This window comes from Genypterus blacodes, unplaced genomic scaffold (assembly GCF_046128005.1).
Source record: "Genypterus blacodes isolate CSIRO-AG114 ecotype Tasmania unplaced genomic scaffold, CSIRO-AGI_Gbla_v1 ptg000058l_1, whole genome shotgun sequence".
Classification (NCBI taxonomy): Eukaryota; Metazoa; Chordata; class Actinopteri; order Ophidiiformes; family Ophidiidae; genus Genypterus; species Genypterus blacodes.
This window is the reverse complement of record NW_027466870.1, coordinates 382,753-397,386: the sequence shown is the minus strand read 5'-3', so window position 1 is coordinate 397,386 and position 14,634 is coordinate 382,753. Positions and strand designations below refer to the sequence as shown.

The 14,634-nt window shown below is 46.4% G+C and overlaps 1 protein-coding gene across 1 annotated transcript in view; it reads left to right on the top strand.

Annotated features, from left to right (window-relative positions):
- Positions 1 to 14,634, top strand: part of ncanb (neurocan b) — a 73,378-nt gene that overhangs the window by 8,162 nt on the left and 50,582 nt on the right. The window contains exons 2-7 of the mRNA XM_076153280.1: positions 926 to 1,155; positions 1,278 to 1,446; positions 4,778 to 4,952; positions 7,166 to 7,293; positions 9,109 to 9,402; positions 10,102 to 10,944. Coding sequence (XP_076009395.1) covers positions 926 to 1,155; positions 1,278 to 1,446; positions 4,778 to 4,952; positions 7,166 to 7,293; positions 9,109 to 9,402; positions 10,102 to 10,944 — 1,839 coding nt within the window. The remainder of the gene's footprint in view (positions 1 to 925; positions 1,156 to 1,277; positions 1,447 to 4,777; positions 4,953 to 7,165; positions 7,294 to 9,108; positions 9,403 to 10,101; positions 10,945 to 14,634) is intronic.

Genomic DNA, 14,634 nt, shown 5'->3' with positions numbered 1-14,634 from the left:
GAGACAACAGGAGAGAGAGGTGACAGTGAGAGGGATTCCGGTGAACGCAGGAGAGAATCACGTTGATCCTCCAATCTGCCGTTTAATTACAGCGCAGACGAGAGGTTCTGCCTTCGTAGCGTTTGCTTTAACATGAGATCCAATCAAGCAGAAGTGGAGCAGGACGCACAGAAATTGATCCTAATGAAAAGTAATCAATAAAATTCGCGGGACGTTTCACTAACCCGAGTGAGCGCCGCTTACAGCTGCTCAACAGAGTTTCCTTCCTCACTCGCCCGTTCTTCGCAGCTTGACGTTGGACTTCCTGCACCTGCTGGATGTGACCTCACCTCACCGATTTGTTCCCAGATCTCTGACCTCACGACCTCTGAAAGTGCTCTCAGTGGGGGAGGAGAAAGGGTCGAGAAACTGAGAGGGGAGAGACAAAAGAGAGGATTTGTGTTATTACAGATCAACTATGATGTAATGTGAAACATAGATTAGTGCTAGCATCATATGGTGTCTACGCTGTATCTAAAAGCGAAACAATTCAGATTTGTGCTCCTCCGCAGAGAACATAAAAGACAAATGGCTTCTCTTTGTCGAGTTATATTGGTGATAGGAATATTTGTATCACCATGGCAATGGGCTTTTAGGCTTCAAAGCGGCAATGGTATTGATCCAATAATGCATAACCACCTTTGATGTATGGCTTTCCAAAGCACTTTTGATCTTCTCTCCACAGTCTCGCCCCGCCCCCGTCCTCGGCTCAGGTAGCACCATAATGGTCTGTCGGATCAATGACCAATAATCAGAGACACAGAATGAGCCCCCTGTTACCCTTCAACCGTGAGGATGTGATGGAACAATAGAAGCTGGTTGGAGGGCACAAGTGCTGCACGAGATCCAATTAACTCTCCTTTCCTCTCCTTCCCCTCTCCCGCAGGTGTGGGCTACGCTGACACGGCGGTGAACATGCGAAAGGTCACCCATCAGGCCATCAGCGAGGAGCTCTCCAAAACGGTGCTCCTCCCCTGCTTGTTCACTCTCCGCCCCAGCTCAGGTTCGTCCCACGAGCCGCCCAGGATCAAATGGACAAAGGTTTGGGGGCAGAGAGGCTCAGACGGGCTGCAGAAGGAACAGTCGGTGCTGGTGGCCAAAGACAATGTGGTCAAGGTGAGGCTGAGAGGGACGGCAGGGGAAAAGTAATGCAAGGTGAAAATGTGTCTCCCTCCCTCCGTTCCTCTTCCTACTCACACTCTGCGTCCTCGTGCATGGCCTCCCTCCTTCCCCCTCAGGTGAAGAAGGCTTTCCAGGGTCGTGTCACGCTACCCGGTTACAGCGAGAACCGCTACAACGCCAGTCTGGAGCTGAGCAGCCTGCGTTCCAGTGACTCCGGTCTGTACCGCTGTGAGGTGGTGGTCGGCATCAACGACGAGCAGGACACGGTTCCCCTGGAGGTCACAGGTAAATACAAAGGGGATTTACCTTTGTTTTGGAATTATTTAAGCAGATGAGCCAATTGAAAAAGTTTGAGAATATCCAGGATCTTTAAACTTAAAGTGCATTAACAAATATTCAAGGCAAAGCTGATCACATTCCTGAGAGAAACTGTGGGGAGAGCAGAATCTCCAAAGCTCTGCCTCCTTATCATAAACCACATTTACGAAATATTAAAACAAAAACACACATTTATCACTACAACACTGTTTGATTAATTAAATTCCAATATTGGTAGCCTTGGCCATTGTAATCTTGTGTTTTGATCTGATGTGCTTAACTAATAGATAAAGTAAATCTTTTCTGGGTGAAGAGAGCAAAAACATAGCCTCCCTCATAACTCTGATGATGGTTGAAGATAAAGAAATTAATTAACACCACCCGGCAAACCTCGGAGGTGCCAAGTCTCTGCAGCCACACAAATTACATTCTAGGTAAAATAACACTCACAATTTATACCGCTCCCCAATTGCCACCCCGAGTCTGCAACTATGAATAATAACGACCCAGTGTTTCACGCCGGGTTAATGCAGCCATTACATTACAACCTGCCTTGTTTACTGTCTGTATAAAATGTCAGATGATGGCAAAAAAGCAGAGGATGGCAGAGCTCATTAAACACCATTAACCCTGGCTGCTAAAGTACAGTTCACGCCGTGCAATCCTAATCAAAGCAGGTAGGAGCACAGCAGTGTACGACTGTGAAGCAGCTCTGCGTGAACGGAGTTGCCTATCACTGCGGCGTGTTTGTATAGAACGTCTGTGTTTGTTGGAATTGCCGTCTACTTGGGCTGTTGCTAAGTGCGGTAACATGTCCGAGTGCTAACAGTGCTACTAGCTGCATAACGACTACACTGGATCCATACAATGCAAAAGCCACTCAGCAAGAATCAATGCCGGTAATTATTCTCATACCAAGATGCAGCAGCTTACAATAACTTCATCAGTAACACGCCATTGCTTAGATGTAGTAGCTCCCGTGTACGCATGTGTGTGTATGGCAAGGTGTGTGTGTGTCGGTACAGGCCACTATGTCTCTATAATGATCATCTCAAAAAGGATGCAACCTGGGATTCCTGGGCGAGTAAATCACCTCCTTGTTCTCCATAAGAGCACTTTACAGGTAGTAAGTGAGACCCCTGGCGCTGTGGTGAGGAGACCCTGCGTCCCCGTCTCTCCCCCCCCCCCCCCATGGCCAATCGATTAACACACTATGAAAACCGCTCCCTTGGAGAAGAAACCAATTACGTCAGGCCGGCACGTAGCGAGCACCTCCAGAGCTTAGAGCCTTAATTGGCAGTCACGCTATATGGCAGATCACATCCCTCCTCACACTAATTCTACTTAACGTATTAATTAGCAAGTATTGATATTGCTCGGCTATATCAATATCATATTAATCCGCAGGGCTCTTCTTATAGACCTGTTTGTGTGTCAAAGCCCTGATGAGATCTCCTTCCTCTCTGCCAGTCTCGTCGTCCTCCTCTCGCCTTTCACTATCGACTGGTCAATTGTTCGTGTCTCGCCATGTAGAATGCGGTGCCATTGTTTCAGTGTGTGAGCTGTCGTTGGTTGGTCAATTGTCACAAAAGATAGGCGAATCTCACCAAGGCCTCAGGGAAATCAGGGAGAAAAAATTATTTGATTTGTGTGACTTCCGGTTCAAAGGCTTGAGGTCAAAGCGTGTAAGTAGGTATTACAGCGTCACCATCAGGCTCAACTGTACCAACATCTTAAGGGTTCTTCCATGGATCGTATCAGCTGGGTTCACAAAGGTTCATCCAAATCTGTGGAGGATGAGGAGGGTTGGGTTTAGGCATAATTCAAATCAGGATTCTTCTCTTTAAACCCGTATTTACCTCTGTGTTAAACTATACATCTGCACATTTAAACACACTAACTGTGTTTCCCTGTTATGATGCAATGTAGTGCACATTGCAGTCCCGGTGAGCCGAGGGACCCGAGCTGCTCCATATGTATACAGTGCAACAATGAGGGCATCATTCAGTCATAAAGCATGGGGCCTTCCCACAAATGGGTGCCTGCCTCTGTCCTCCCTGGAGGATGTGAAGATGAAGCACAGCAAAAATTAGATGGATGAGGTGTCGGACTCTCTCTCCTGCGGAATAGGGCCGAGTCCCCCGTACGAAGCGGGAACCCATTTATTTGGCGGGCGCACACGTTGGCCAGCGAGAGAGCGTCTTTGTTTGGGCGGGACGAGGCCTTGGAGGAGAAAGGCTGGCAAAACAAAAATGAGGAGAAGAGCAGGAGAGAATGGAGGGAGAGAAACAAAAAGCAGGATCCTTGCTCCACATTTGCTGTGAAGTGGAGTAGTGGAGTAAGGAGGGACGTCTGGGCCGTGTGTATGCCCTCACGTGTGTGTATGGAGTGTATGTTTCATGTTGTTTGGGTTACGGAACGCAACGGAGAGCATGCCTGCGCTTCGCTTCAAAGCCTGCAGAATTACCGGCCCGCCCTCCGCGGAAACCTCTGTCACTCACGTGCACAAAAACCAGCAAAGATAAAGGATCCACGTTAGTCACCAGACACCTGCTGGGCTTTGATGTAGCTGGATGCTCCTCGGGGGTAAGGGGGGGGACACAGACGGCGTGACATGAATGACAGGCAGAGGTGGGAGGTGAAGCGACGTCAGATCGACACTTCGGGAGCAATTTCTCTCCTATTCACGTGTAAGAATCTGCTCCTTTCACACGCTGGGGGAAGCTGCGTCTCCCTCCGTCTATTGTTCATATTCATATTCGACTCATCTCTTTTTTTCTCACCTGTCTCTCTCCTCACCTCCCCCTCTCCGCCTCCCTGTCTCTCTCTCTCTCTCTCTATCTCTCTGGTTCAACACGTTCTCATGCTCCCGCTTCAAGGCGTCGCTCCTCTATTTCCGCGTCTGCCGCCTTTTTGTCTTTTTTATCAGGCGTGTGGAGGCAGGCTGTGAATGTAGCGGGGTGACATTGTGTGCGTACTGTTAAAGCGGTAAAATAAACATTGCATCTGTTTGTCACATTCTGTATCCAAGGGCAACATCTCTTTTCTCTCACAATAACCCGGCTGACTGATGCAAATGAGTATGGCTGAACCTCGATGCTGCTGTTGTTCCTCTCGCACATACGGAACAGTGTCAGTATACAACATAAGGATATCCAAGGGGTTTTGTATTTTAATATCTGTGTGAACGTTCCAGTTGATGTTTTAATTGATGGAGGTTGCAGTTTGTGTGTATTTTCCTTTGCGGCTGATGATCCTCTTGTAGTTTCCTGCTCACACTTTTGTCTCGCTCTTCCAGGTGTTGTGTTTCACTACCGAGCACCTCACGACCGCTACGCCCTGTCCTTCGCTGACGCCAACAGGGTTTGTCTGGAGAACTCAGCGGCCATCGCAACACCCGGGCAGCTGCAAGCCACCTTCGCTGACGGCTATGACAACTGTGATGCCGGGTGGCTGTCCGACCAGACTGTAAGGTGAGGCTTTGAAAAAATATGGTTCCTCTTTTAAACATCCAGTAAATCCAGAGCAGTAGAGGATGGACACGACCTCTCAGGACCACAACAAAAATGGACACTTATTACAATGGTGTGATATGTAGACGATGTAATATCTTATATTGCTGCTTCCGAGCAGAATTACGGCCTGATTATGTCCCAAACTTTTAATCCGTCGACTCTGTGCTGTCATTATCATTGTTGTGTTATGCGCTGGGGTGTGTGTCATACTGTCAGCAGCCCAAGTGTCCCCGTGATCACAGCAGAGAGCGTCCTCCTGGCTGTTAATTCTCCTTTGTGCAATAAGAAATCAGGAAAAAAACGGTAAAGTAGCCCCTTGGTTACCACAAACATCGGCATGGCAACAAATAAAACATGCTTAACCATGCTTTATGGGAGTAATAATCACAGTTATGAGCACTCGGTTGAATATTGAAAATGCTTGCTGTATAAAATGTGAAACTAGCCATGGGGTCACTTCCTGCATCCGTCTGGTAGAATTTGAGCTCAGGACAGTTTTTCTTTTTACACAAACACAACAAAGCCATGAGGTAATTCCGTGTACCGCATGATGACTGACAAGAAGAGAGAATCTGAAATTCAGCGGCGGAACAAAAGTTCACGTATGAGCCCTGAGTGGCCCGTACATGACAGCTGCGTCTGAAGGCGCCGCGATAAACAACAGACTGAGCCGGGGAAGGAGCGCGGTTTGCTCTCGGCTTGTGGTTGTTGGATTAAATTCCTATGAAATCACCATGAGAAGTTGGTATCCAGGGCTCACGTGATAAAGCATATATGATACGTGATGAAGCTCCGCCTGAAGACTAAACGTCCCTCGTTATTAAAGCGACAATGTGTTAAAATAGAAACCTATGCTGCTCTAAGTATCCCAGCGTGATGATTCCACTCATTTGGATCTTTTTTTTTGCGTCTTTGCTTAACACAAAAATATCCGCTATAATTGGGCCTAATTGCTTGTTTGCACACTGGAATTCCACTTAGCTACATCTTCCCCCTCTGCGCTGTCTGTCAGGCCGCTGCCTCCGCTTCAGCTTGATTCTGTCCATTACGTCCCTCATTACAGTGTGCCAGTCGGCGCTCGGATCTACTTTTCAATTTTTCAAAATCCCTGCTCCGGTAGCCAAGCGAGTTGATTGTTGTCTCACTGAAGCTGTTTCGCAGCGTTTCCCGCGGTGTGGCGGCTTCCTTCCCTCTTCCCTTCCTGTTGTTCTCACTTGGGAGATGTCTAATTGGTCCGGATCCGGGAGGTTCTGACTGCACGTCAGGAGGAGAGTGGGGAGTGTCCAATTAATACTGCGGGAAAACACACTCACACACTCGGCCATGGCGTTATCAGGCTCGGGCTAGAGAGGAAGAGGAAGAAGAACGAGAAGGGCGAAGACTCTTGTAGCCTTCAGCGCTCTGGTTAGGCTCTCGTGAAAACAGGCTGAAATATGAAACAAGTGCTGCATGCTTGAATGTGAACATGTATTTTTTGGTTGTTTGTGTGTATCTGTGTCTGTGTCTGTGCCTACTGTAATCTTTTCCTCAGCTTCTTCACCTGTATGCCTTTGCTCTGGTACTGCTGGAAATCAATGTTCCCGTGTAATAATTGCTCAGTTTGATCCTGAATGTAGATGGCAGTTTTGTCAGCCCCACGTTTTCACCACCCAAGGAATTCCTGATTCTTTCCACCTCAGCTTAACTCCCAGATCTCTCTCTTGTTCCCTCTCAAGCAAGGTTACTGAAACACCTACGCTTATTAAACACACTTTAGAAGCTTTTTAAGTCGCAGTGGTTTGTGTAATTCTGTGAGGCACACTCGGGGCAAAAAGGAAATTGAAACAAAGTGTCGGCTGAATCGCTCTCCACCTTGTTGTCCTCCAGTTTGGGTGACATTATGATTTTCACAGTGATTTCTTTACAGCTTGCTTTGACATTTCAACCCGTTTGCCACGTCAGCCACGTGTTTGCTTTTGTTTTTCTTTCAGCAAATGTATTTGGGTAAACCTCATTATATTCAGGACAGAAGATGATAAAAGTGTAGTGGAGTTTCTGTCTTATTCTGTATGCATGCAAACACAAGCTCGTCCCCGGGGACACAAGTATGTCTGCATCTTCCTTTCTTCCACTACCAGGCTATATTAATCGCTCCCCTTTTTCTCTCTCTTTTTCCGTGACCGTCTTCGCAGGTATCCCATCCAGTCGCCACGGCCGGGTTGCTATGGCGACCGCGAGGACACACCGGGAGTCCGTAACTATGGCCATAGGTCCCCTGATGAGCTATTTGATGTCTACTGCTTTGCGAAGAAGCTGCAAGGTAGAAGATGCGAGTTGCAAGCATAAATTTGGATTTAGTCATGCATGGCTCCACTAAGCCTCCGGTGCTGTGACCAGGAGTTAATTCTCTGTTGGCAAGGAAAGGAAGACGAGGCATGCAAGAGAGAGGAACGGGGACGGGTCCAGATATCTAATGTGTTATCCTAAAACTTTACTTTTGCAGTGCCACAGTAGAGACCCAGCAACATTTGGACAAAAACAGACACACAACCTCCCATGGCACGACTGCAAACTACACAGAGCACTTAAATAGATTAGTTGTCAAAAAGAATTTCAAAAGAGGCCAACATGGTCATAAGCTATGTTTCCTTTCAAGTATTATTATGCAGATTCTGAAATATTGAATACAAAACAGTGAATGGAAACAGCAAATGTCTAATATATTGTGCAAAATGTGCAAGAAATAACTCTGTAGCTCGTACTCGACACGTTTCTGTTTGATGAAATGCAGTAAAATGCTTTTGCTTTGCAATGAATAAGCAAACTGAGGATGGATCAAAACATTTCAAAGAAAATCATCACCTTGGGTTCACACACACGCTGTATCTATGCTATATTAATGTCACGTTGCTTCAGAATGTCTCAAACATGACATCCAGTTCTTGTATACATCATAAATGGCATTAACATATTTTAACCTCTAGCTGGTTACAGATTTCCATCTATTTTTAAATTAACTGGAGGCTGTCATTGTTTATGAATGACAACGTTGAATAATTAAAATGTATTAGGTATTTGCATAGTATCTGACCGCCAACTGCATGTAATTCCACACTATAGGGTTTGTAAAAGCCCAATCAGACACACTGCAGGGGTTTGTGTATCTGGGCCACTTATTTATGAGGTAGTACTGCCAGACCTGTCATAATATACAATACAGAATTAAGAAGTAGTCGTCCTATTTATAGACGATGTGAACACCTTATATGTGATTTGGTTCCTCAGGAGTTTCACGGCCCCATGTGGGTTGTAGACTTTGGCGGGATTTAAATGATCCAGCTAAAATGACTGAGATAAAGCCGCCATGTTGTACCGAGCATAGAAATGTGTACATTGTAACGATAGACCAAATAGTGACTGCTCTAAACTGTCCTTTTCTCAATAATAGTATTTCTCCATTTATATTTGACTCCGCCGTGAAACGTTTTCCACTTTTTCCGCCGCCTTTCATAAAAAACCGCGTCTCACTTATATTCCCACCGATCGACTCTCACGTCACCCCTCGCTTAATCACATTCTGCTTCATTCTCCGGCGAATTCCCCGCGCATCCTCATCCTTCACCATTCGCCTCCCCGGCTGTCTATTCACCAATACATCAGCCGCATCACACCTGACACTTTGCATAAATCTCCCCCCCGTCCTCATATCCAACTCATTCTTCTCTTCTCCTCTCCTCATTCACCCTGTCCACCCCGCTCACACTCTTTCATCACTCACCGCGCTGCCAGTGGATCATCTGATCGTATAATCTCATTTATGCCGTGCAGTCGCCGTGGTCTTCCTCCGCTCTGTCCGTCTCGGTCGCTCAAACACTATTTCTGCATCCCCGACTCAAACCGTGTCTCAACCAAAGCTTTTTTTTCCCAGTTTCTCCTTCTTCTTCATTCATCACTTGTTTCTGTGTGCTTGTCTCCTTCTCACATCGTTCTTTGAGGCTCGTTTGAATTTGATTAATTTTGGTTTTGTCTTTGTATCGTCTGGATGTTTTGATTAGTGACTTATTTTGATTATTTTGTCTCAATCAGTCATAAGTCGACTAAACACTGATAAGATTCTTCTCAACTTTCCTCCCAGGTGAAATCTTCCACTCTGCTGTGCCTGAGAAGTTGAGCCTGGCCACTGCCTCCACACACTGCCACTCTCTAGGCGCTCAGCTGGCTACGGCAGGGCAGCTCTACCTGGCCTGGCAGGACGGCCTGGACCAGTGCGACCCGGGCTGGCTGGCCGACGGCAGCGTCCGATACCCCATCAATGTCCCTCGGAAGAATTGTGGTGGAGATGAACCCGGGGTGCGGACGGTGTACAACAACCCCAACCGCACCGGCTTCCCCGACACCACAGCCCTGTTTGATGCCTACTGCTACAGAGGTACACAGAGTGCTGCTATGGAAAAAAATGTTTATGCAATGTTGTGGCCGTAATTGCCAAATTGCCATGGCAATGTCCGGGGACTTGGTTTCTGTTCTGTTTTTTAATCAGGGTGAGATTGTGTATTACATGTCAAATAGCTGCGAAGATATTGTGCGACTTTTTGTGTGCCCTGGTGAATGTGAAGGCTTGTTGTGATGTAATGAAGGCTGAAAGACAGACAGGGAGAGGGAGACAGACAGAGGTAGAGGGAAACAGAGAGGGAGAGAGAACAGAATTTGCTGTCTCTGTGTGACTGTCTGTTTATCATAAGCCACCTGAGATTGAAATGAATTTGTTTTATCTACACATTTCTAATGCGTGACCCTGCTAGCCGGTATATTTTATGATGTGACACAAACCACAAAAATTGCTTTTCCGCTCACAATGTCTCTTCACTCTATTTCCTCTGAAGCTAAACATCTGCGTTACAGCGTGAGAACACAGCCGCTGTGCATTTTTCAAAGCACATAGCTGATGGATGAACCTCTTCACTTAAACATCAATACTGTACGCACTGTTCAAAACAAATGCCTTTGCGCTCGCTAAAAGTTGATACAATTATAACATCATGTTTAAAAGCCACAGATGTGCGTGTGTATGTGTGTAAAAACAGTTCAGTTGCTCTGTTTGACGTGATGTTTCTGTTGTGTCTCCTAGTCTACGAGTCAGCGGGGGTCCAGGCTGAGGCGGCGCACGGTTTGTTTCAGACTGTCAACTCAGCATCACAGTCCACCTCCCCAGTCACCGCAGACAAAAGCAGTACCCCTTCCTCCCGTTCTTCAATCTGGTCTGGCTTGGTCAAGGCAGGCATCCACTCTGGTGGCGACAACTCCTCTGAGATCTCTGAGGAGCACGTAGTGATCAACTTAAAGCCAGAGAAGAAGTCCCAGGGAACCAGCCCAATCAGTCTGGAGGAGGCAAAGGCCCAAAAGAGTACGAACACCTTGGGACTTTCAGACCTTGAGAGCCTCGAGAGCCATGGTGGTTCCGCCCATGAGGACGAAGGCGGTGATGACAGCGGCTATCTAGGATCATCTGATATTGCACCACTGTCTACAGTGGCACCCTTTACCTCCCAGCCTCAGACCAGCGACGGCGTGTTGGCCGAGTTGGTTCACAACCTGATGAGGCCCTTTAGGCACTGGACCAAAGGCGAGGAAGGAGTGACCCAAATCCCTCCTTCCACATCTGAGGGTCCGTCAGTACCAGCAGGAGAGACCCAGACGCAGGCTGCAGTAACCAGAGGAAACAGGACTACACCAAAAGATGCTGGGCACAAAGGCAGCGTGGACAATACCATCATGGAGCACAGGAGCGTCGCCTCTTCATTCAGGGCTCCTGCCAACAGGCAACAGGCGGCTGAGGAAGGCCTGTCCGAGCAGGAGAAGGAGGTGAAGCCCCTGATTCGATTGATACCTGCAGTCCAAAACACAGGGCACGCAAACACCACCACCTCTCAGGCAGGAGGAAGGGACCCCAGCACTCCATCCACTGGCAAAGGTACGACTCTCCCACACTCTGACCACTTGTATGCATGTGCGTAAAGGTGTTTGTAAGCATACTTGAGAACCCGCCCTCCACTTACCTCTTCTTGCCCTTTGGGTGTTCTATTATAATTTCCTCCTCATTGGACTGTGAAGTATCCCTGTGAATTTAATTAAACAATAATAGCAAACATAAACAAGGGAGTCTTACAGCGTACAGTGTGTGCAGAAAGTTGGACCGGGGCCTTTTTTGCCTTCATTCACATATTTATTGGCAGCGCTTGAGATTTGCACAATAAAGATCGCCAGCCAAACTTGGATCTTAATGTATTTGGATGCTACATGGTTTGCTTGCATATGCATTGTTTCAGTTTTCATTATTGCTTCTCAGCGCTATGGTATTTTCCATCTCTAGCTCCTCCACCAACAGCTGCTTAGCTAAACCAGGGGAGCTCCTTTGATTGAGCGGGCGCAAACAAAAACAACTCGGCCAGACGAGGCACGAAGTTGAAAGCAGTGTGTGCTTTCTTTCCGCACAAAGAGAGAGAGGGATTGTGAGGAGGAAAGGAAGAAAGAGAGAAATCCTCTGGGGAGCATTAAGATTGGCCTGACAACTACACGGTCCGCCGACAGTTCGCTTGTGCTGGTGTGTATGTGTGTAAGGACATAAGTGTAAGTGTTGAATGCTGTGTGAGCGGAAGAACCTGGAGGCCCTGTCAGAGAGGGAACATCCACAGCAGAGTGAATTACCCTCAGGATCTGTGCTGCGCGGCACACGGGAGGATAGAAAAGGTCAGCTCATGTCTTCTTGAAAGCGATCTGGCACCGGCTCCCTCCATTCCTCTGCTGCGTGAGTAAACGGGCGACGCTAGCCTCGAAGATTAGACGATGGCTCGCTCCACCGACAACCACTGCTGCGTTGCGCCAGAGCAAGGCAGCAAATCTAATTAAGCCACACCATCTCTCAATTGGCCAGAAGTGAGACGGGAATGAGCCAGAATGTAGGCAGAGGCGGCCAAAAGCAAGGATACAATTAACGATTAAAACTCTAAACTCGCCCATTGACAGCCAGAAAAAAGAGATTCAGTTGAGGTTACAGGCTTTTCTCACCTTGCAATTACTGGCTTTATTAACATAAACACTCACCGCAGTGCTACCTGAAACCTAACCCCGTCCCTGAGGTATTAATGTTTCATGCCAGCTGAAAATCTAAGCTTTAGTCTGCATGCATTATTCACAGCCGTATCCAATTAATGTGCAGGTCGGGCTGTGATGTCGTTGCGCTCACCTCCGTCTGTGTCTCTGCCAATTAGGCCCCGGCTCTCTGAAGGTAGGCAGTAATTATCGCTACGGTGAGGATGAGCCACACAAAGGGGGAAGAAAGGAGAGAATGAGGAAGGGGGAACGATGAGGTGGGGTTTATACTCTTATGCTGGCATCATGGAACGCTTCTCCACTGATGTTGGGTAGCTGGTATCACAAGTCTATCAATGGATGCCGCAGGCTGTCTTTTTGATGCGAGCAACGCTGAGAAGTTATTGATGCCATGTTCTGTCTGATTGAGGAGAACGGAAGGCCCAGACTTTCAAACAGACTAATGTATTTAAAACATATTTTGCTGGTTCTCCAACTTGTTGAAGGTTTCTGCTCAACTCTGTCAATGAATTCAGCACATTCAGCATTCAGTTGCTGTTTCCAGACACAATAAACTTCTTTCTGTTTTGTCAATCAAACTTCAAAAAAGCTTATTTTTGAATACAACCCAGCTACAACAGCTTATTCCATAGATGGCAGGTTATTAACTGTATGTTATGTTGGTGTATTCTTCTGCAGACCTCTCACACAATGGAGCCATGGAATTGATTTTTATTATCATCTGAACAAACCTATAGTTTGTTTTGCAGAACTACAACAATGACTCGTGGCTTTCTCTCAGTTTCTGCTTAGTAAGAGCCTTCCACTCACACGCTCACAGTGGCAGTGCACAACAATGTTCCACAGAGCACTGTTGAATCTTCCAAACCTATGTCTAATTCTCTCATTTTATTTATTACACGGGTCATTACATAGACGATCAAACCACATTAATCTGCTTAATTATTCCCACTTTCATCAGTGTGTGCAGTAAAAGTATGTAATTAGCTATTCAGATTATTAATAGGACAATTACTCCTGTCTGCATGGCTCTTATGGAAATGAACCTCAGGCTCATAAACCCCGCTTAGGCATAAGGCAACAGAAGACCCTCTGAATAATTTACACCAATTTAAATATTTTATAAGTGGACATATTTGTGTATGTTCTGTCTGGTTGGCTAATTTGTTGTGTTGCATCCCCCCTGCTGCACTGCACTGATACTTTACGAACACGTGAACCAAACCTAGGACAGCCAAGACAAACTGAGCAATGGCGATGGCAGAAACATGGGCCTCTCACTAACCCAATTGCACTGCTGACTTAAACACACACACACACACACACACACACACACACACACACACACACACACACACACACACACACACACACAGACACATGCACCAGACATGAGTCACACACTCAGACGGAATGAATTATTGATGGCCTAGATGGTATCTGGTTTAAAGCCGTAAGAGGATAAGGTACAGTGGTCCACTTCATTTAAATAAACAAGTCTGGATGGAGCTCATCGGGGGGGAACACAGGAAGTCGTTTGCTTGCGGTGGTGAGAATGGTTGAGCATTTTTCCCCATGGCTGCTCTCGCCACAGGCACGCATATTTCAGCAGGTGGTTGTTTGGGGTAAGCGCATCCATGGGGAATAAGAAAAGAGGGACAGAGATAGGAAGTGTGAAATTGCTTTGAATACATCTTCCATCCTTTTTGTGTGTGTGTGTGTGTGTGTGTGTGTGTGTGTGTGTGTGTGTGTGTGTGTGTGTGTGTGTGTGTGTGTGTGTGTGTGTGTGTGTGTGTGTGTGTGTGTGTGTGTGTGTGTGTGTGTGTGTGTGTGTGTGTGTGTGTGTGTGTGTGTGTGTGTGTGGGAATTAAACAAAAGGATTCAAATATTTAACTGCAAACTCCAGCAGCTGTAGCAGTCCCACTGCACACCCAACACCGGTAAAGGAAGAAGTGTAATACCTGCAGCTTTAGCAGAAATGACACAAAATTGCTGCCTTACACCAAACGCCATCACACAGCTTAGACAGGAAAAAATATACTATCATGAAAAATTCAGTCCCGTCAGTTACATTTTAATCTCCTCTCGCTGCATATTTATGCAAAAGTTCAATGGACGGCATAATCATTCATCTGACATGAGCAGATGGGAAAACTGTTGGTTTAATCTTGATGGATAAAAATAAGTGATGGATCTTACAGAGGTGATCTATGAAGGAACATATGGCCACAGCATGAAGGGGATGTTTGGTCGCCGCATGTGAAAATCTGTGACAATTAAAATATTGTGATATAAATACACACGAGACACCTGTTTGTAATGTTATGACACACACCTGTCTTGGATGAAAAATTGATCCTAAACATTTATATTCGTTTATTTATTTGAGTTAATGAGGAGGTGAGATTCAAACTCTGTATGCGTTGTCTATGTGATTGTTTCATTGTGTGTTCCATAGAGAGCTGAGACACATTAGTAACAGTGGTCGTAGCTTGTTTTGATTTTATGAATATGGTTTCTACACACTAAATCATTAAGATGCATTATTGGG